This window comes from Anarrhichthys ocellatus, unplaced genomic scaffold, assembly GCF_004355925.1.
Source record: "Anarrhichthys ocellatus isolate YVR2014 unplaced genomic scaffold, GSC_Weel_1.0 scaffold5, whole genome shotgun sequence".
NCBI classification, from domain to species: domain Eukaryota; kingdom Metazoa; phylum Chordata; class Actinopteri; order Perciformes; family Anarhichadidae; genus Anarrhichthys; species Anarrhichthys ocellatus.
This window is the reverse complement of record NW_022280035.1, coordinates 3679803-3702725: the sequence shown is the minus strand read 5'-3', so window position 1 is coordinate 3702725 and position 22923 is coordinate 3679803. Positions and strand designations below refer to the sequence as shown.

General features: G+C 42.9%; 2 protein-coding genes across 5 annotated transcripts; one reads left to right on the top strand and one right to left on the bottom strand.

The window, feature by feature from the left end:
• The first annotated feature begins 6489 nt into the window (after positions 1–6489).
• pcbp2 (poly(rC) binding protein 2) lies at positions 6490–12163 on the top strand. Of its 2 annotated transcripts, none has more exons than XM_031845192.1 (13): positions 6490–6641; positions 7456–7589; positions 7722–7745; positions 7836–7868; positions 8005–8121; positions 8241–8372; positions 8466–8594; positions 8700–8774; positions 9005–9046; positions 9396–9468; positions 9566–9621; positions 9768–9937; positions 10900–12163. In XM_031845192.1, the coding sequence occupies exons 2-13, from the start codon at positions 7521–7523 to the stop codon at positions 10934–10936; spliced, it is 957 nt and encodes a 318-aa protein (XP_031701052.1). In that variant the 5' UTR covers positions 6490–6641; positions 7456–7520; the 3' UTR covers positions 10937–12163. The 2 variants fall into 2 exon arrangements, with proteins under 2 accessions (XP_031701052.1, XP_031701051.1); XM_031845191.1 differs by having other exon boundaries at positions 9005–9064.
• On the bottom strand, positions 11692–22730 carry map3k12 (mitogen-activated protein kinase kinase kinase 12). 3 transcript variants are annotated; one of them, XM_031845187.1, is made up of 14 exons: positions 22509–22730; positions 20739–21262; positions 19073–19268; positions 18761–18952; positions 18499–18657; positions 18116–18274; positions 17816–17924; positions 17466–17575; positions 17104–17220; positions 16871–17005; positions 16047–16770; positions 15894–15961; positions 15395–15704; positions 11692–14228 (listed from the first exon to the last, which is right to left on the bottom strand). In XM_031845187.1, exons 2-14 carry the CDS (start codon positions 21199–21201, stop codon positions 14097–14099), a joined length of 2874 nt encoding a protein of 957 aa, XP_031701047.1. In that variant the 5' UTR covers positions 21202–21262; positions 22509–22730; the 3' UTR covers positions 11692–14096. The 3 variants fall into 3 exon arrangements, with proteins under 3 accessions (XP_031701047.1, XP_031701048.1, XP_031701050.1); XM_031845188.1 differs by having other exon boundaries at positions 19073–19256; XM_031845190.1 differs by lacking the exon at positions 11692–14228 and having other exon boundaries at positions 15632–15961.
• Positions 22731–22923: the final 193 nt, after the last annotated feature.

Here is a 22923-nt window from a genome sequence, read left to right as displayed (position 1 = left end):
ATAACACACATACCCTTTTAATCTATGACTCTATGGCTACTCATGAACGTTTGTCAAAGTGAATGATGGCCACACACACGTTTGAAGGCACAAATTCAAATAGTATGTCCACATACACACACACAAAGAGAGGCGTGGGCCAACAGCTACTGCGTGAGTAATCTCCAGTTTGAAATCAAACTGACAATAAACGACAATCTGTCCTCTCCAGAGTAATGCCCATAGCACAAGCATTAAGGATGGCTGATTGGATAAGATCATGACTAACAACTCTGCAACTCCAAAGGGGCACCATGGCAGTCAATCGTAAGCTGAACACTTTTCTTTTGTTCAACTTGTCCAGTTAAGCTATCTAACAGTAATCTACTCACATATTGCCTCCCAATAAGACAGACAATTAATTTAACCTGCACAGTAACTCCACCTGCACGGTGAGATTCAGCTTGTCTTTATTTGGCTGGCTGTCACATTAGCAGCCTTTTGTTCCAGGTGATTGAGTTGTTATTAAAAGGTATCCATTGTGTGTTTTAACAGCCTGCAAAGCCTGACTGAACATGGGTCATGTGACATGTGCACTACCAGGAATTAGGCCTGAAGTGGCCAAACTCTGGTTGGGAATTGTTGTGCTTTTATATTATTATTGTATATATTATATCATAGTATTCTCTATGATGGTTCTGTTATACATATTTCATAGTATTGTATTATAGAGCTTAGCTGAGTTTACCTTACCTTATTTTATCTAATCTAAGTTTATTTTATTTTATTTTAGTTTGGCTTAATTTAGATTAGTTTAATTTACATTAACTTAGTTTAATTTATCTTATTTTAGCTTAGCAAGTATTTATAATGCAAAACAATAATAAGTATGCAGGAGCTCAAATATGTTGTGTTTTCTTCATAAACAGCAAAATGACTCAAGGGGAAAACAAACAAAGCCTTGAACAAAGGTTCAAGGCTTTGTGATCTTTATCAGTTAAAGTCCTCTCCAATGTGTTTCATGAATAACAAATACATTTTTCTTCTGAATGAAATTGTTTCAGACCAACATTAAAACAAAATGCTGCCATAGGAAAGCGTAATGGAGATCTATATTTGCAAGGAGTTAAATACAATTCAACAGCTTTGACGTGATACATTATTTTCTGGTGGCAAAACAAGCCAATTTTTACAGTCTCACTGCAACATTTTGTTTAAATGTTTAAGATACAGCTGTTTGGCTAACTATTGCCATTCAATGTTCTTCTGCATTTAATGTTCCAGATGGAGAAAAACAGGAATTGCTTTCACAACCCATCCATTATTGTTAGTGTACTTTGTGTGGTTCATTTAGTTCCACAGGCAGAACCTTCCAATGGAAGCAAAGCGTGCTGTTTTATTCTCCTTTGAAATGAAATAAGTAACAAAATTAGGTTTGTAACTGATTCTTTTCAGCGTCGCAACCCGTACAAAATCGTGACACGTCGTTGGCAGAGACAGTGAAAATAGTGGGACAGTTCTTGCTTTGTCTCTGGCCTCCCTGTGAGTAGTGTATGATGTATAGTGAGTGTTTTGGAGGAGGGAGAAAGCTGTTCCACCATCAACTGCCAAACTCTGTAGTGAGCTTGATCAGACCGGTCCGTTCTGTCATTGACAATCTGTTTCGTGTAACAATTCCCATATTCAGTGTTCGCTACAGGACTAACAAACTGCTTTATCATATTAGTCAGAAAACGTATCTGCCAGGTGTTTGTGTTGCTTTCACTCTCCGTATTTCTAACGCTTGCAGCTGCTTAATAGAGACATTCTGGATCTGCGATTATTTTCAGATTGAATTGATGATATTTATTTTGTTGTTTTAGGAAACACGGACAAAGAATACAAGTCTAGACAGCATGCTAACATATTCACAGTGACAACATGCTGAAGTTTAGTAGGTGTAATGTTTACTTCTGTTCACCAGCTCAGTTGTGTGTGCTAGCATGCTAACATTAGCTAATCAGCAGTTGAGACCAACAGGAATATCACTAGTTGGGCAGGTGTTTGGTCAGAAATCTGATAACAATTTTGACCTGATGAAGGTTAAAAAGTGAAGTGATCACTAAAGTTTATAATAAGCCTGAAGGGAACAACACTGTCTCTAATTTCAGGGCAATCCATCCAACAGCTGTTGAGAGATTTCACTGAAAACAAGGAGAATGTCACCTGATGATGGAGTCGAAGAGTCAGGAGATCAACAGAGTCAGTGGACTTTAACTACTGTTCACCAAGAATGTCTGCACAAAATGTTATGGTAATCCATCCAATATTGTTGAGATATTTCAGATATCAACACCGCAGACCAACACTGCCCTTGAGTCAACAATGTATAGAGATGAACTGATGTCGTCTGAGGGTGAGATCTGCATTCCAGCTGCCATCCGAGTCTGTTAACTGTTAATCAAACAGAGACAATGATGAACTGAGTAAATCATAAAGAATTCAAATTAAAATACTTCTGAACAGCACATGTTCTATTTATTTTATTTAAAAATCATGCAGGCGGTATGCTGCAATATCACAATATTTTCACTTAACCAAGATTATTGCAAATAATTGTATTAATCACCATATACTGATGGATGGTTAAACTCCATACTCTGTCTTGAGCTCTGTTCCAATAGCATGTGTTTCCCTAAAAACAGAGTCCAGAGAGCGTGCCCACTGGCATGCATAACTGGGTTTCTTCCTGTGGAGGATTGGCATTACAATGCAGACTGCTCATCCTGCTCGAGCCCCCAAGATATCGCGCCAATTATTCGTCTCTGTGGGAGCAACCTATTTGTGGAAGATCTCCTTAAAATAAGAGTGGGGGAGTCACAGCCGCTCTGTATACATTCCGGCTCCTGACTGGACAGTTTACGTGGGCACGTGTCACCGCTCGCTGTGACCCCGCAGGCCCATCCAGCTACGGCTGTGGAAAGGCAGTGACGTTGCACTCTCACCGTACGAGCACAGGCTTTTGGTTCTGTTCACACCCCTGCAGAGAGAATTCAGTCCCACTGTGCAGCTCTGCATCTCCATTTTAGTGAGGTAACAGATCTGTACAAGTTGCCCAAGGCTCTGTCAAACATGAAACCTAACCTTTCTTCTGCCACGACAAACACACACACACACTCAGTGTTTATGTTTTGGATGCCACAAATCATAAAGACAGATACTGTCACTGTATCATGATACCACATTTTGACTACAGGGTATTGGAGGTACATGCTCTTCTTTAGAGGTGCATGCTTTCCTTTTTTTCCCATCTCTTTTCAGGACCTTTACTTTCTAAAACAACACTCACTTGCTAATTTGATGATTAATTGGATACCCCTCTCTCTGGCTTTGAGTGTGTGTCATCAGGTTTCACACTGTAATCCAGATAATTTACTTTAATATGCACAGACAATTTACAGTTGAGGAGAATAAATTGGATTAAGTCATTGTAAACAACAGTGTTTCTCCAAAAATGTTTAAAAATAATTGGACCTGTGCAGCAAATATGTGCTATCACAGTAGTTAAAGGCTCACCATTGTGCACTCTGCACTCCCAATACACAAAAGGGACGCCAGATGCGAATCGCCATCCCACAGAGGTAATGTAACAGTGAGTATTATACAGGCTGGCAAAGAGTCTGCAGAGGCAGTGGGATGTCAGGGGCAGCTGACAAGAGGATGTTAGGTGGGCGAGTGGCATTTCATCATACAATTCATGTACAGTAATCAATGACCACTCACCGGTGGAGTGAGAGTGCCAGTGGGCATGTCAGATAAAAGCGCTGAAGGAGAAAAAAACAGGGAACAGGAGGAGGTTGCATTGAATTTGACAAAGGGGGTACGACTGAGAAAAGTGGGGACGTGTAAAAAAGCACAAACTGTGGGAAAGATCGGGAGATTAAAGTAAGCAGATGATTATATAAGCAATTACTTGACAGGGGGAGACACATAAAAAGGCCAGGGAGACTGTGCTGATTAAAACAAGCTGAAGAGCTCGCACCTCCTCTCTTCTGTATAATCCTTCTCTCCGTGATCGCTCTTGAGATCAAAGAAACAAGCTTCTTTTTTTACTCTAATTAAATGTCTTTTGTTTTGACATGTGTTCTTTGTTCCTATGTATTTTCCATTAATTTACCCATCAGTGTTCTTTTAGGAAGAACCAAAACCAACACTGTCCATGTAGATTGCAGGAGGAGAATAGTGGATGTTTTACCTGTTACTATAGCTTCACGGTGTCTCAATGGGGCAACACTAGATATGATTCTATTTAAAAATAATTAAAAAAACACCAACAGCCTTGTAAGCCTGGCACCATTCAGGCAGAACTACAGATGGCTTTGTAAAACAAGCTCCAACATCTACTGCCTGGATTCATGTTTGAGTAAAAAAAAAAAAAAACAGGAAGTGCTGAGATAAACTGCTTTCAGAATAGCTGAGCTCAATTTCTGCCAGCGAGGAGGCAATCCATCGAACGCAGGGTGATTTTGAACCCATGAAACACAGCCAGACGTGAATCATAAGTCACGCATGTGAACAACAGTGTGTAAACCACTCTGTGCAGGACATCAGCTCTGATAGAGAATTGGATTTATAGAAGATTAACGATTCAGGAAGAATAGAAGATTAGTTACAGACAATAGTGAGCTATTCTGACCATTGACTAATTGTATTGTGGGTGCTCTGATGTGCACCAGATTAATGAACATGTGCTGAGAGAGTTCAGGCAGAATATGCCGTCAACCAGACCATGAACACATGGTTACAGGGCTATACTGCTCCATTTGATGTCTTCTGCTTTCCTGGCTTTTAAAGTGCTCTAATATATAAAACACCACGGTTCTGAAGTTTTAACTGTACAACCCAGTGTTTCGACTGTCTTGTAATTCAGAATAAACTCTAGCCGACAATTAAGTTACTCATTCATCCCATCAATCATGTGACAAAACAACAAAACAACCAGCCTTCGCAGAAAACAAGGGAATCCATCATGAAGCGGAAAGTCATCAATCATATTCTTTGTTTAAAAAAATAAATAAAAACACCTCACAATAAACCTGAAGCACATTATTTTCAGGTCAAGAGGTTATTTCCTGAAGTCTTCCTATTGGCCACATTGATAATGTATCAGCAGTTTTCAAATATCATCAGGGGTAAAAGCCTGCAGGGAACCACATCACACTGAAATGTAGTTTATATTCAAAACACATGAGTAGACATGTCCCTGGACTTTAGTAAAATCAACTTACCATTTACAGCAAAGGCCAATTTTATGGTCATGTTGGGCAGCTCTGCTCTTGCTTGACCATATGATCCAATTACTGACCAACTGTCTACTCTATAATTACAGAAACACTGAAGCCTACAGAAGCCTCTGGGTCTATACTGACAGATTAACTGTTGTAAGATAATTAATAGAATTATTTCAGCTGCACATTTATAACGCTGACTCATTCAGCAAAATATTCCTGGCAGTGACAACTTTTCACCATCACTATCAGCCTACATTAGTATTTATATATTTAACTGGTAAAAATGTTTTATTGTAAAGGCTATGGTTAGTGCTATTTATTGTTCAATAAAAGCCAGAGAGGATGTAGGATTTAGAAGAGGACTGCAACCAGCACAATTCAGATCTCTGACACTCACAGAGTTATTGTGCCATCTGTTGGATTTACAGATAACTGCATCAGTGTATGATTAGTGGGGACAGAGCTTCAGGAAGCAGCCACCCACTAATGGAAACAATCAATACTGCCATATTGAATGACAAAATGTGATGAATGATTTTTGCTAATTTACCTGGTTGAGATTCTATAAAGGTATAATTATGACTATGTGTGTGTTTTTCTTTTTTGGGGCTTCTATAAACCATGCTGCACAGCATTCAGAATGTCATTTTGGCATAAATAACCATTTTCAGGTATACGAACCACAATTTGTTTTGCTAGTATAACCGGAAGCTGAATTATAAAAACTAAAGCAGAACAATTCAGCTCAAGTAATACAATGTAGTTTATGTCTTTCTCACTCTTTTTTTTCCAAAATTAATTCACATTTTTAGCTCTTCGCATCTCAAGGTCCCATACTGTTGTGTTTGACAATAAAACGATGGGAGTAGGGCTTGGGGCCAGTTAATCTTAGTTTTTTTTTATTAATATTTTGATGTGAAATTTTATCCAGAGTGATCATTAACTCAATTTTGCATGAAATATCCACTTCCATCCCACTGCCCACAAGATAGCCTACAACATCTCATTGATCAATCTGCTCTGTATTAATTGCAAACATTAATAACACTCTGCGTATCCGTCTAAAGTAAATGAGTGTAAACACCATTAAAAAAGAAAAGGAAGTGTTTTCTTTCCAGAATGACATCATTTTTTATTATTTTAATTAAAAAATAAAAGCAGCGGCAGCGCTCCGAGGGGGCGGGGCTGACCCGGGTAGAGGGGCGGGGCCGTTGAGAGGTCAAAGTTGAATTTGCATTTTGTCTTTTGTGCCAAGCAGAAGAGTGGAGTCCGATCGAACAGCGGCGTCTCTTCCCTCTTCCCCGGATCCTTTTAAAATTCCCTCCCGAACCTCTCCCCTTCCACCCTTGTCACCCTACCCACCCCCTGAACACTCTTCAAAGGACGGTTCGGGTAAGACCTCTAAAAAAACATGGCTTTGTTTCTGTTCCCGAGTGAAGGACAGGGATAACACGGCGTAGCTCAGTGCGCCCCGTAGGCCTCGGGACCTGACTAATTTCTGGATCAGGCGATGCTAATGCTAGCCAGCTTGATAGAAAATTACAGTCCTGTGTTAAACTTTATGGCCGATTAGGAGTTAGGTACTAGTCGCCGTGTTTAAAGTGTGTTTCACTAAATATCCTCACAGCCTAGTCATTCCTCTTGGTATAAATTTAGGACGTTACAGTAGTGATGTTACGATGCTAACTTCGCCTCCATTTGTTGCTTGCGTGACGAGCTGCGATGCTTTTTCTAAAATAGGATCTACGATGTAAACGTTATCCCACGAGCCTCCTTGTTGCTAACGTTATCGATGGACGCGCGGCTCAAAGTAGCTAACATCCGGTTATTTCATTTTTTTTGCTTTCATGCCTTTAAATAGAAATTATAAATAATTATAAATGTCGCCACAACTGTTTGATGCCAGGAAATAGACGTAGCCTCGGTGGCGACAGTGGGTCATTGTGCTAGAGTCAATGAGTGAACCCGGGGCAGTCTAACGTGAATTACTGCACTGAAGCGAGTCATTATTTAGGCGTGATGAACTAAAGTTAAGGTGTTAACCGCCCGCATCGCTCCATTGATCTGCACTGACAGCTTCTTCTTTTTTTTTTACAATTTTTTTTTTTTTTTTTTTTTTAGGAAACGAGGCTTTCTGCCGACACGTCCTCATAGTTTCCAGTAACTATATTTGTCCCTGACGATCACATTTTCCACTCTATTGCAGACGTTCAACCAGTGACCAAAGACCCACGTTGTTAACCAGTTTTCAGCCTGGATTCAGACGCAGAAATGGACTCAAGCCTGGTCGAAGGAGGACTTAATGTCACCCTAACCATCAGGCTACTCATGCATGGGAAGGTGAGTTGTGACTGCATGCAATGTTTGATAATGAGTTTAAAAAGACCCGATTACATACATGTTTTTCCTCTCCCAGTGACCGTCGGGCTTGAGTTTATTGCTTCAACATGCATTTTTGTATTTCTTCTGCAGGAGGTTGGGAGCATCATTGGCAAGGTGAGTTGTTTTGCTGCCAGAATGATTCCTATCTACATCTTGTCCCTCTGTGTGTTTTGTAAATATTGTGCGTTTGTGCTTTCCTTACAGAAAGGAGAGTCTGTTAAGAAGATGAGAGAGGAGGTAAGGTTTTTTTATTTATTTTAGATGTAGGTAAACAAGAATAAATACATCCATAGTTTCCATGACCATGACTCATTCACCATATGATACCACTGTGACTGAAGATACTTCCTGTTTTGCTCCCCTGTCTGTGCAGAGTGGGGCTCGCATCAACATCTCGGAGGGGAACTGTCCGGAGAGGATCATCACCCTCGCGGGACCCACCACCTCTATTTTTAAAGCCTTCTCCATGATCATTGAGAAACTGGAGGAGGTTAGATTTTGCTCGTTGCATCTTAAAATCTGACACGTTGTAGCAACAGAATTGACACTTTGAAGTTGTCGTGTTTTTTTTCTTCCTAACTCTTCTTGTCAATCCCACCTTCCCTCCAGGACATTAGCACCTCAATGACTAACAGTACAGCCACCAGCAAACCACCGGTCACCATGCGCCTCGTCGTGCCTGCCAGCCAGTGTGGCTCACTCATTGGCAAGGGCGGCTGCAAGATCAAGGAAATCAGAGAGGTTTGTCGTCGTGTTTTTTTGTTTTGTAAAGTTTGTGTCTCATCCCTGATTGGTCCTAACTGTTGTTTCCGTTTTGTGGATGTGTCTTTGCAGTCAGCAGGAGCTCAGGTACAAGTAGCAGGGGACATGTTGCCCAACTCAACAGAGCGTGCCATCACTGTTGCAGGGACCCCACAGTCCATTATTGAGTGTGTCAAGCAGATCTGCGTTGTCATGCTTGAGGTACAGTGATGATGATTGTTAATGATACTCTTGATGCTTTATTGTTTTCTGTGTTTCTGTTGAAGTTACCTTGATTCTCAGTGGTGAATATTTCTGTGTTCTTAGTCTCCACCAAAGGGAGTGACCATCCCGTACAGACCCAAACCCTCAGGCTCTCCTGTCATCTTTGCAGGTGGTCAGGTAAACAACGTTTGTTTGTTCTTTAGATCTGTCGCTTGTTTTATTTGTCCCAGCAGGGTTCACGTTTTCGGGGTCAAATGTTTCCAGTTTTTACCGTGTGGGTGTGCATGCTCTCTGTAGCATGCCTGGCTCTGTTCTCGTAGCACAATTGGGACAGAGGACTGATGGATATTGAGTATACTTTGTGTGACACTGCCACGCCCTCCTAAATGCTGTCGTCTCCTTTGCAGGCATACGCTGTCCAAGGGCAGCACGCCATTCCACAGCCTGATGTAAGTGAAGGGCCCTCTGTAAGTGATCCAATATATTTGCGTCTTCGGAAAGCCATGCCACCTTCTTATTTCATCCCACTGACTCTTTATTTCTCCAACCCACCCCCACCCCACACTGCCTGATATCCATTTAACAATTCTAAACATTCTACTTATTTAACATGTTCATGATATATTTTTACCCCCCTTTTAGGCCAACTCATGAGTTCCATTTCATATTTTCCTCATCACTTTAACTGCTTACAAATAGAGAAATCATTTCAAAATTCCAGCTTTGACGCGTATTCTGGATTGTCCTCACTCGTGCTTTTGTTTGCTCTCTGCGTCCTTTCCTCCGTTGTTTTAACAGCTCACCAAACTTCACCAGCTGGCCATGCAGCAGAGCCCCTTCCCCATCGCACATAGCAACCAGGGCTTCCAGGGTAGGTGGACAGATTGAAAGAGGGAATACGATTTACTGTAGATTTATAATAATCCACCCAGTCAACACTCTCATGGGCTTTCTTTGCATTTCTTCAGCTGGGATGGATGCCTCTGCACAAACTGGCTCTCATGAGCTGACCATTCCAAACGATGTAAGTTGCATTTGAGTCCGTTCTGCTAATGTACTCTTTGTTCTTTGCTGTGAGACGCGATTGAAGCGGTTTATTTTCTTGCCGTTTGTGTTATCCCTTGTGTGTGGGAGATTGTGTGTTTTCACATATTCCTTCTTCTCCCTCAGCTCATTGGCTGCATCATTGGCCGTCAGGGCACAAAGATCAATGAGATCCGTTCGATGTCAGGGGCTCAGATCAAGATCGCCAACCCCGTGGAGGGTTCCACTGACAGACAGGTCACCATCACTGGCACCCATGCCAGTATCAGCCTGGCTGAGTACCTGATCAATGCCCGGTAAGAGGCTTTATGCCACTGCAACACATCATCACAGAGCAGCTAGTTTACACTGGAGCACAGCCATGTTTTAGGTCTCAACTGTTTACTTTGTATATGAAATAAGAAGTATTCTCTAGAGTGCAGTTTTTTCAACATATGTCAATTTCTACACCGTCGTTCTTATTGATCATCTGGAGAAGATGCTGGAGATCACGTACAGTAAAAACTGACCTTTCCGATACTTTGGTAACAATAACTTCACCAACTGTCTTGACAGTAAATTGACATCAAACCAGCGACAATATTTATTTTTAACTCGACACCTCCTGTTTCCCTTTCAAAATAAAAGCCCTCTAGTGTCGAGAGACTACCAGCGTTCAGTTGCTATGTATTCGTCTTGATATTTTTAAAGCTTGGAGCTATTGGGTACAGCCCGGAGAGGAAGTAAATGATAAAATATTTATCCTGCTCCTGACGTAATCCTTTTGGGCTGTGTTTTTGTTATTGCTGAATTGCAGATGGTAGCTCGTACCGCCCGTGTGAGCAGCTGCGTCTGACTATTAAAGCTCTGACTATTTTTTACTGTGTGACACACGCAGTTCACAGCAAAAATACAACAAAAATGCTCTTTTGACAGACTAGTGACATCAAACCAGCAACAATATTTATTTTATTTCAAAATAAAAGCCCTCCTGTGTCTTTCTATGGACGGAGCGACTACCGGCTTTTAATTTTTGGATCGCAGCAACGCCGTCTGTGAGCACTACTTGCGCGAGAGACGCAGCAGTTTAGCGAGGCAGCTGTCACGCGCTGCTCACGTGAGCAGAGAACATTCTGCAGGAAAATAAGATCTCGCCGAACTCGAACTGCCTGCTGAGCTGATAACAAGCAATGTGTCACATTTAAGCTTGCTGTGTGTGTGTTCACGTCAAACATTATTATTGTATTAACGCTTTCCTGTTTGTTGTCGCGCTCCTCAGGCTCTCTTCTGAAGCTACTGGACTCGCAGCCAACTGACATGGAGGATCTTCATCAGCACCTAACGTAACCCCTCCCCCTACTTTTTACCAAGAGGTCCCTTATTGAACTAAATGCAAAAACCAAGTACTATAAACTCACTGTTTTCTCCTCTGCTTTGGTTCGACACCTCCTCAGTTGTAATTACGCCATCATCATGATATTGGTATTTTATTTATTTATTATGTTTTTAAATTCCCTTTGCTTATAGTTTTTAAAAGACTTCCTTCTGTTGTATTTTTCCTTTTTATTTTACTGTATATCTGTATGATCTTCTTGATATAGGTAAACGTTTTAGAAAAATCTGAAAAGGCATAAATAATGTTTTTCTTATGTCAGATTTTTCTTAGAAAATGTAAAAAAAAAAAATGAAGAAAAAAAAGACACACTGTAACATTATAGATGGACTGTTCTCTCCCTTTTTAAATATCTATTTATTTTTTATTTAATACACAGCTGTGTGTAAGAGTAGAATTCATTGATATTTGCCATCTTCTATTTGAAGCTGTACTTCCTAAATGAGGCATTGTGGGTTTAACGGGTTCCGATGGGTGTAAATGATGTCCAGGTGAAGATGTATGCAGGAAAATACCTTTTTTTTTTTTTTTTTTAAGTCTGAAGGTAATTCATCCCTCGTTGAGTGCGTCAAAAGGAGAATTTTAAGCTACGTTTTGTCTCACCTCTAATTTGCTGAGTAATTGTTTTGTGTCATTCCTGTGTTTCCATCCGTTTTATTTCTCGATCAGGACTTTTTGGCATTGTTGTGTATTGGATTCTGATAAGGGTGGGTGGGCCTTGGTCACCAGGTGGGGGCCTGAATGAGAGGAAAATATTTTCTTTTCTCTGAAATTACTAAGACCATAGTAATGACGACGATGATGATGATGATGATAATAACATTGAAATGTTTGTTTTAAATAGAGAAAATATTTTTTTTAACTGCAGGGCTGGGGGAATGCTGCAAGGGGCAAAACTACAAGAGTTATTGGTCTTTATAAGTATATTATGCTGAGGTATTAAATTATGAACTAGAAGGAGAATTATAGAATTAACACTAGTTTCCTGCAATCCTTTTTTGCCTGGGTCAGATTTATTTTTTATTATTCTTTGCAGGATGAAGAAACTCAAGTTTTTGTGCACGTTTTCAAACTATTGTAGATCTGGGTGCAATTAAATTGTTGAAGAAATGAAATGCAGAAATAAAAAAGATGTGAAATGCTTAAACAATCCTTTTGTACGTATGTTTATGTGTTCATGAAGGCAGCTGACGGGACAACTAGATGACCCTGATGTCAAGCTCAGATTTATTAATAATCTCAAAATATGGTTCTCCCTTGTGGGGGGGATAATTGTTTTATATATAACATGGTTATGAACGTTGTAAATCAAGAAAAGACACTGGAATAGGTTGGACGTGCTTAAAGTCATTGAAAATAGTCATTTATTTCTCGTTCAGCTGTCTTCTTGGATGCAGCAACAGAACAAACTGCAGCTATGACACGGCCCGCCTTTTTAAATAAACATCACACTGGTTTTTTTTTTTAACCAATACATTATTTATTGTTGCTCATATTTTTCTTTTTGATATAATTCCTATGTTACAGGTACAATGTGCAATGCTGTATAAAAAGAAAACATTTCTATTTAAACCCAAAGGATACTTAGTGTTCTAGTAACCACCACAGAGAAGTGCTCTATTCCTCATCCGGCTATCAGCAGTCATCTTAAAGGGTAAACGGGACAGTCGAGGCTCTTATGAACATCATGAACTGCAGGAGTCCTTTTGGTTCTAAACTTAAAGGGGACTCCCACCCATTTTACACATGAAGACTTACAAAGTTGTAAAAAATCATTTTGTGGTTTTATACAACTAAACTGCCTCGTGTGATGTCATTTGAGTCGGCATCATTTTGGAGAAATGGAAAAATAAGAGGTGTGGAGTTAGAAAGAATTGGTCTTACACTCATCTCTGCCTAAAGCTATGTTAGCCGCTGCTAGCATAACTCAAACCGAATCGAATTGCATCGTGGGTAATGTAGGCGCTAGGTTTTGACCAGAAAGAAGAGTGTGTGGGTTAAAGATGACTATTTCTGGTTCTGCCCTTTTTTTTATTCTTAAACAGCTCGTCAGCAGTCTGACAATGTTATGGGAGTGCAATGCTAAATTGGCGGAGTACTCCTTTACTAGAGCACCAGCACCAGTGTTTGTTACCTATATAGTACCTTAGTTAGCAATGGTAGTGTCTGTCATTTCACATCCTACTAACAAAAACACAATCAAACAACAATTTCCAAACCATACAATGGCAAAAGTGCATTTTCTGAGTGAACCCAAAGGTCTCCCATCATATCATTCTTTGATAAGCTTTATAAAAAACCTCAATCATGTCTCATGTGTATTCGAAACTCAGTAGTAGGAGGGTTAAAAAAAATATCGTACCTACTGAGAATCCTAATTAAGCATCACGATCGACGTCTCGGTGAGATTTTCATTCCATTTTTTTTTTTTTCTTGAGTGCTGACATTTATTAACAAAAAACAAAGTAACTGAAGTAATACTTTCAGGATTAAAAAAGTGTAAACTTTCACAAAATATAAAACTGACACATTCGAATCATAAATGATAAACATGTAGTCATGCATTTGTTCACAGGGCTGCATACCGTTTAGTCTTACATTTTTATCTTACAAATAAAATAAAGTTAGATATTTCTCATGTGGTATGTAATGGATATTTACATTATTATTCATTAGTATTTGATGCATTAGTGTGTGGAGTATCATGGAGGATGCTCCCAGAGTGAGGATTAGTGTTTAAAGGACAACAAGTGTGGTACCTTGTGCGTGCGTGTGCGTCTGTGGAAGGGTTTTTGCCGAACTGGAGCAGTGGCTAAGTTTACCTCAGTAACTATCTTGCCTGAAACAAAAACCCTACTGATCTTAAATGACATTTATCTGATGTCACAAGCTGCCAAAATATCTGATGTCAGGTTATGACAAATGTCCTATGTCATCTGGCGTAGGTTTGCCAGCCAACAAACTTATGAGACACCATAAGTCCACTTGTCATAGTCTGAGTGGTGTAGTAGGTGTGATCCCTCATGACAACAGTAATGTACTGCATTACTAGTAGCTTGAGGTATTGGCTAGCAGCCAGTGATCTATGGAGGTCCTGTAGCGGGGGCCTGTGGAGACACCCACACTCCAGCACTGGGGGGACGACTCAGCTCTCCACTACCCGACTGATCCAGCTCTGCACTGTCGCAGTCAGAGTCATCACACATGGCCCGACTCTACAGAGAGAGAGAGAGAGAGAGAGAGAGAGAGAGAGAGGAAGGGAGGCAGAATAAAAATGTTATTCATCACCGGCAGCAGACATCAAGTGTTTTTGGCAGAATTAGGATCCTTTACTTGAGTAAAAGTATCAATGTAACAATGTAAAAATACTCCATTACAAGTCCTGCATCCTATTATTATTATTTATTATTATTATTATTGTCAGCTAAATGTGCTCAAACTTAAAAAGTAAAAGCAATCATTAAAATGTCCTGTGACTGTTATAATATCATATAAGACATTATGACGTTATTTGATTTTTAATATTGATGTAACGATGTGTAATCAACATTTTTACTGTTGAAGCAGGTCGAGGTGTAACTAGTTAATCTTCTTTAGTTTTGTCCAACATAAGGTTCGGGCCCCTTGTAAGGGTTTGTGATGGTTCCCTGCCATGTTACTGGTTTGTGTGTGTGTGTCCCTTTAATGGCAGGATCCCGGAGATTGCAAACTGGAGACACCTGGGCCAGTGCTCGAGAATAAAGCTCCGCCTTCCTGGCAACATGGGCGCTCTCCTATCACCCCGTGGAGGAACGAGGATGGCTCGTTCCAACCACCGGTTGTCGTTAGATGTCTTGTTTATGTTTAATAAAACTCTTTGCTTTTGGTAAACTGTCTGCGTCTCCTTGATTAGGTCATGGCTGTCAGAGCCAGGTCGTGACAGGGTCCCAAGATAAATCTGAGGGGTCGTGAGATAATTAATGGTTTAAGAAAGAAGACTAAGTTCTGTTCCACAAATCTTTTTTCTTTTCTGACTTCTCGCTTATCTTTCCTGTTTTTTTAAATTAATAGATCATTTTTCCTCTTTATGCCTCAAACTGTTATTTTAATGAAACCGTCATAGACATCAAACGTGGCAAAGGGGCACAACCAGACACTGTTTCTTGTAGGGGTCCGAGAGGTTGGAAATCACTAGTTTAATCTTTAACAATTCATTGTATTTAAAGTCAAAAGTCCAAAAGAAATTCTCTGAAATGTGGATAAAGTAACATCACATGGACATAATCATTAAAGTACAAGTAGGCCTACCTTCAATATTCAACGTAAGTACAGTTATTGAGTAAATGTACTGAAGTGAATCTACATCCGTCTAAGAAGATGACACAAACTGAGAGATTTTTACCTCACTAGGATTCTGCCCGACGTCCAGCTGAGCTTTGGCCTGTCCCGGCGATCCGTCTCTCTCCGACATGCCGTCGGAAGCCTGTGCCGGATCAATGTTGTCCGCCGGGATCTCCGACCCCTGAGAGAGGAGGTCGTCGCTGCGGTCGTCCAACCTGTCGTCCAACCTGTCGTCTGTGTTGGTGCTGACCACGTCGGGGGTGCCGCTGTGAGAGTGGTCAGTAGTGTGGCCCTCCTCGCCGTCCGACACCGACAGGTTCTCTGAGCTGAAGGTGGACACTGACTGGCACTTGGTGATGCTCGTCGGACGTCTGAAAGAGATTCAAAACAAACCAAAACGTTTGTTTGTTTGTTTTTTCAACCACAGAATTGAGGCTGTAAAAGAATGACGCAAATCAAAAATGTATTCTTTGTTCTGTGAATGAATCAGAAGCTCTGTCAGAGAGCGGAAACATGGCTCGAGGATATTTTCCAGAGACGAAGGACAGCAAGTTACTCACCGTCTCCGTGGTAACTCAACCTCACTGTCAACTTCCCCCTCCTCCTCTTCTGATGACACTCCACGCCTCTGTAGTCAGAATGAGGAAAGATGAACCAGTGAAAAATGATCAAAGTATTACCAGAGGAAAGTGAACAGATGTCCGGCTCCGTACCTGTTTGCGTGAGATAGCTGCCCTGTACAGAATGGCTGAAGGAGTGAGGTGCTGACTCCCGATCCCTCCAGACGCCCCGCGGGGCAACCTCACAGCCCCGGCTCCCTCCTCTTTATCCTCCCCATCATGAGGCAGGCGAGGAGATCCCAGAGAGCCCCGCCCCGCCGCCGCCCCCCTCCCGCACGGCGAGTCCGGGCTGCTGGAGAACGGGAACGACGCCGCATCCTCGCTCGGCGTGTCACTGCGTGGAGGGGTTTCTGTGAGGTCATCTAGACCAGCTGCCCCCGCCTCTGATCTCCCTAACCCCGCAGATGCGCTGAGGCTGCCCCCTCTCTCCAGCCCGCCCACAGAGGGCTCCCCTTTTCCCTGCCCCTCGGCCTCCAGTGTGGTGCAGATGAGGTCAGGGCTGGAGGAGGACAGCTGCCTCTGCTGCTGCTCATGGCTGAGGCCCCGCAGCGCTGCAGAGGGCTCCAGGAGCTGCTTGGAGGTATTAGTGGTTGAACTGTTAGCCTGGGCAGTTGTGTCCCTTTTCGAGGAGGACTGATTTGCCTTAAGTCCAGCCAGGTCCCCACTGCTGCCCTTCCCGGGCTTGCGATGGCGGGTCTTTACCCTCCGAGACCGGCTGGGAGAAGTGGAGCTTCTGTTGGGGCAGGCTGGTATAGTGACTTGCATCACAGAGGAGTCCATTTTGGGAATGATTACCTCAGACTTGAGGATGTCTGGCCTGGAAGAGTAGGAGGGATTAGTCAACAACTACAATCCACAAGAATATTCATTTCAGTATCAATCTTTCATCAAATAATGACTGAAATGAGATCTCACACCTCTTTCCTGAAGGCAGTTTCTGTGGGACATTTCTCTTCTTGATGAGTTTGTCCATGGTGTTGGAGGAGCTGGTCTGCCTGGAGCTGTGATGCTTAAACAAACCTGGATACTTTTTATCCAAAGACTGCTCTCTCCTGAAAGAAGAAGTACCCAAAGACACTAACGTGTAACACATTGTGGCTTATTCATTTGAAAACGAATGTGCACCCTGTGTTCGCGGATCTATTTGTACCTCTGCAACTCTTTCTCTTTGAGCTCCAGCTGCAGCATGACAGCACTGAGCTCCATGTAAAGGTTGTTAGCTCTATCCAGCTTCCTCTCGTAATGCTCGCGAATGTCCAAAGCATGCCTGAGAAGAAAAGAGGCTGCTGATGTCATTGTGCATCCACATGAGGGACTCCAAATCCTCCACAAAAGACGTGCACTCAAGGCTCTCATTCCATCCACATGGGCGGACAAAGGAGCGACATCGAGAAATGGGACGGAGTGAAAGTGGCCTCAAACATGTCAGCTAACCTAGCAAAACTACCATCGTCCCCTGGTTGCAACTAAGCTGACTACGTATGGGAGATATAAATAAAACAAAAAACAGACCTGAGCTCCTCTCTGCGTCGGTTGATCAGCTCCTCATCGAGTCGGTGGATACAAGTCCCCTCAGATTTAATCTTCTCAAAGTGCTGTTTCACCTCTTCTCGCCATTCAGCCTGATGAGAGCACATTTCTGTTAACCAGCTCCGTCTCGCCAGAGCTGACTTTAAAAACCAATCCTCTTTTGCAAACAACAGTTAAAGTCTGATTACTGGGCAAGCATGTGTGGGCGCATGTGTATTTGTGTCTGTTTGTGAGCACCGTGTCCGTATATTTAGATGTTTTGTCTGTGTGTCTTTTTGGTGCAGCTGCAGAACATCCATATTCAGACGGGGATTGGGAAGAAGTAACCGTACCTGAGACTTGAAGTACGTCTCTTGTGGAGTGGACAGCACGTCAGCTGACGCTATATCCAGATGAAGAAGGATCTGACGGAAAGAGGGCCTGTTCCTTGGCTTACAGTTCCTGCAAAAACCAAGATGAGAAAGAGAGCTGTGTACATTTACAACGCACTGTAAAATCAATAAAGTCCTTAAAACAGAGACTAACGTCTCCATGCGCGTCTGCTCTCAACCCTCGCTTTTACTGCTCTGATCTGCTCATTTTCTGCCTCTCTTGTCCTCTCTTCCCCGCTGTGCTCATTATTTTTCACCCACCAGCACTGTCTGAGGAGGATCTTGAAGCCGTCGGGGCAGCTCTCAGGTATGGGCAGCTGGAGGCTGTTGTTTCCCACTCCCCAGATGATGGCAGATGAGTCCACGTCTTTGTAAGGGACCTCTCCAGTTAGCATCTCCCACAGCACCACTCCGAAGGACCTTGAAGTTAAGTCAAGCTTTATTCATTCGGGAAGTCTCACTGAGGTCAAGACCTCTTTAACAAAAGAGATTGGAGAAAAAAATAACTATACACACGCAGTCTTTGAATCAGTGAAATAACAAACTATTAACTCACAATGTTGATACAGTATCTGCTATCCTATAGGGAAGTCTTTGTGCTGATGTATTTGAAAGCTAGAAATGTCACTTATAGTCAGACTTACCAGATGTCCACCTTTTCCGACACTGGCTCATTCCGAATTACTTCAGGAGCCATCCAAGCTACGGTGCCGGCGAATGACATCTTGGTGCTCTTGTCACTGAGCTCTTTTGAGGTGCCGAAGTCTGAGATCTTCACCAGGTCATCGTGTGTGATCAGCATGCTGCAAAGAGGAGATTACATGGAAAGAGTTAGGAATGAAACTTCCAGGTCTTGTGTTGTCTGAGTTTATCGTTAAGCCAGCTGTGTTGAGTCTGTTGACTTACTTGGGGGACTTGAGGTCTCGATGGATGATTTTGTGGAGGTGCAGGTAGTTCATGCCACCTGCGATGCCCATGGACCAGTCAACCATGAGGGAGGGGGTGATTTTGCGGCCCGCCCTCAGCACCTCATACAGCTGGCCTTGGGCACAGTATTCCATCAAGATACAGTAACAAGGAGCCTGGGTGCACACGCCCCTGAGAGGAAGCACGGCAGTCAGATGACATGATGCACGGGTGAACAGAAAGGGAGAGCACGAGAGATTTATGCAGCTAAATGATACGAGAGACCCTGTAGGATATCGTGTGTTTCCTCACTTGAAAGTGATGATGTTGGGGTGCTTGAGTTTGCGGAGGTGTTTGATCTCAGTCTCTTTGATGTCCCGCACTTTCTTCACAGCCACGTCGTCTCCGTGGAACTTGCCGAGGAAGACGGCCCCCTGTGCCCCGCTGCCCACCCACTGCAGGTCGGAGATTTCCTCAAAAGGAACCTCCCAGGACTCTAAACTCAGACCAACAAGTCCACAGGAAAGAAACTCAATGAATAAAGGAGAAAGCCTGAAGTGTTACACAGAATTAACACGGGCGATGAAACTGTTTTCAGTAACACCCTTTAAGCACTTCATTTATATCCATCACACATTGCAAAGCCTCCAAATGTGAATAAGCACTCGACCCAGTTTGGGCAGTGAGGAGTCAGAGGGGTTTGCTGAGCAAATGCTAAGTCCATGCAACACATTAGAACGGGCTGACAGGACACAATTACATCCCACAAAGTGCCTGCCATGTTCAAACAAATGGTACATTGATAACTTCCAGTAGAGCATTACATTTCTATCCAGAGATAAGAGAAGAATTGAGGGAGAAACAACAATCCAGTCATAGTCTAATGTGTCTGTCGTCTGTCACACTGACACGACTTTAGCGACTGCGAGAGCATGGTCACTAAAGAAAGACGAGCTGGGCGGAGTAAAAGAGACAGGCAGATCAATTCTTCATGAAGTCCACTGAAGTCTGGAGATCTCTGGAGAGCTGCTGCAGCAGAGGCAGATGCACATGATGCTTCCTGCTGGCCAGCTGTGAAAACTCCCTGCTGCATGATGACTGGTGAATGAACCGGGCTGATGGACCCGAGAACGCAGTGGTGGCAGTCAGACAGCAATGAAAATAATGGCTACTATTGTTGGAAAATAAGAGAGTAAATTTACTCAAGTACGATTTGAAATACTGTACTTGTATTTCCTTTTATCTGCTACTTAACACTTTAACAATATATAACTGAGTGAAATATTGTAGTTGTATCTGACTGACAAGTTACTGGTTACTTTTCAGATTTCGCTAAGTAATATGATACATTTATAAATAATTGTCTGAGGCCCAAATATGCCAAATCATCCAAAATTTAACAGCAACAAAAATAGCGAAGATCATCGAAAAGTCTAAAATATTAATAAAAATGTTTTCCCTTCTTCCGTACTGCATTAATCATCTCACCGGTCCTCAGATTTATCTCGAGACCCTTTGAAGGTCCCCGATCCCTAGATTGGGAGCCAGTGGACTAAGCTACCTGTTAATAAACTATCTACACCTCTAACAGCTACGTGTGCATCACAAACACATGTACTATAAAATAATATATCTGTCACAGGTGCAATTGTTTCTGCGAGACTAATACTTTTACTTTTGTTACTTTGAGTACATTTTGCAAATAATAATTCTGTGCTTTTACTGAGGTAGGCTTTTAAATGCAGGACTTTAAAATGTAATGGTATTTGTTTGAATGTTGTGTTGGTATTTTAAGTTAAATAAAGGATCTGAGTACTTCTTCAACCACTGTGGATTTCAAACTTCATCCATGAGCTCAGATATTTATTCTCTGTGGTGCTTCTCAATGGTAACACAGGCACCACAATAATTAGATATATGATATTAAAAACAGAGCAGAGGGCCGGATAGCATAGGTGGAACATTTACTGTCACGTACCTTCATGGCTATGTTTGTGTTCAGTGGAGTAGGCCTTTCCAATCATGGTCCAGACTGGTTTCAGGCAGCCAAACAGTCCCTCCAAAAAACCTCCACTTCCTGATTGTAGCCGAATGCTGTCCGACTGGCTCCGGACAGCACCAGCCTCTGGACTGTGCCCGGCCTCGGCGCCGCCGCCACACTGGCAGGCCTCATGTTCATGTAGTTTTAGCACACTGTTGTCAAAGTGGGCTGAGGGTCCATCACTGGGAGTGGGGCTGCTGCCACTCGGCGCCCCCGGTCCACCGGTGTCGATGGACAGCACGTTACGGAGGACACACTGTGTGGGGGTCAGGTCCGTTTCGGGGGTGCAGGCAGGGGTGTCTCCATCGATTCTTCGATAGGGGGGTTCTGAGATGGGGGTGCTGAAGCCTGACAGGGAGGGGGAAGGGGCACGGGGCTCATGGATACAGGTCCCACTCATTAGGGGTTTCCCCAACACGGCAGGTTAGGGTGGATGGAGGATGGAAAGATGAGACGTAAGCCTGAAGAGAGAAGATTTATGATAAGAAATGCATTAGAATTATTTATAATCGTGATCAGGTGTATAAATGCTTTTCAACATAAAAACAAGTGAAGGGTCATTTCAGCACTGGACAGCTCTATTGCAGTGTGGAGCTGTCCAGTGCTGAAATGACTGATCCCTTTACTTCTACTGTTATTTCATCCCATCAATGCAAAACACCAAAACAGTGGAGTCCTACCGTGAATTGGGCATCCAGCCAGTCCCCCAGTTTAACTACTCCATTCCCACAACCGGATTCTGTCTGAATCATGCAGCAAAAACCTCTTCTCTGTGCCTATGAATGGGAAACCCAGGCTGCCCAGTGGAGCCATCACCCAGTGGAGATGGGCTTTATGAATGAATCTACCAGAGGAGGTTGTGCAGTCCACAGCCCACGCTGTCACCTGTTCTTTAACCGTCCCTCTGAGGGGCATCAGTGTCTGACAACATCAGAGCAAAGCTACTCAGCAGCTCCCATATGTCGTTCGTCATGCATCAAGTAAAGAGCATTGTGTGCATCTGGGAAAAAAAAATTACGAATTGCATAACCTCCTCAGTGTGGATGTGTACGTCCAAGCGTGCGTGCCTGCATGTGTGAAAGAGAGTGACTTGGAGGGAGGGAGAGGGAGAGAGGGAGAGAGAGAGAGAGAGAGAGAGAGAGAGAGAGAGAGAGAGAGAGAGCACATGTACCCAATTCACATATTTTACACCAGCTCCATTTCTTGTAGGCTACTGCACCACTGCGCGAGAAGAGCCACGACGAAATGAGAGCGTGAAGAAACGGGCAATAAACAACCACCGGCCCCGTGCGAATGAGCACTGCACACACACACACACACACACACACACACAAACGCAGGAAGATCAATCTTTAAATAACCGAGGATGTGATGATGACACTCAGCAGCATCATAACCGACGTGCATGAATTGCAAGCCCGATGCCTACTATACACTCCATGCCAAGTAAAAATGCCGCAGCGTCTCAACATGTACTCAACGTTGGCATCAACACAGATATTTCGTACTGTGGGCTTTCTCGCTGCACAAATATGATTTTCTAGCATTCATCGACGGTGATCCGTTTCTTGGCAGCATCAGTTCGTTGGTGCAGTGTGAGCTGCGTGAACGCAACGGCACCAAGCGACGGCATCATACTTTGAGGTCCCGAGATACCTGATTTCTAAGTTAATAAGCATTTAACCGGATAGTATGACATTCCCATACCTTTCTGCCTGGTTGATGTCGCGTTGTCAAGTGAAAGGGTGGGCTCGGCTTTCCTATTTTGTCGGTGATAACGAACAAATCGTTGTTATTCTTCGGTGCGGGCTGTCTACCGTAGCTCCAGTCACTATATCCACGAGGTTCACCGCACTGGGATGGATTCCATCGGGGAAAATTGTGTTATCAATAACCGGGGACCAATGCAACGTGAGGCGCGCTGGGTTTTTTTTTGGGGGGGGGGGGGGAGCTGTCTCCTTCCCAGTGCTGAATTGACGTCACGGAAATGCGAGTTAACCCGCGAGGGGGCGCTGCCACTGCCCTTTGTAAACACACACACAGACACACACACACACGCACATACACACACACACCACACACACACACACACACACACACACACACACACACACACACACAC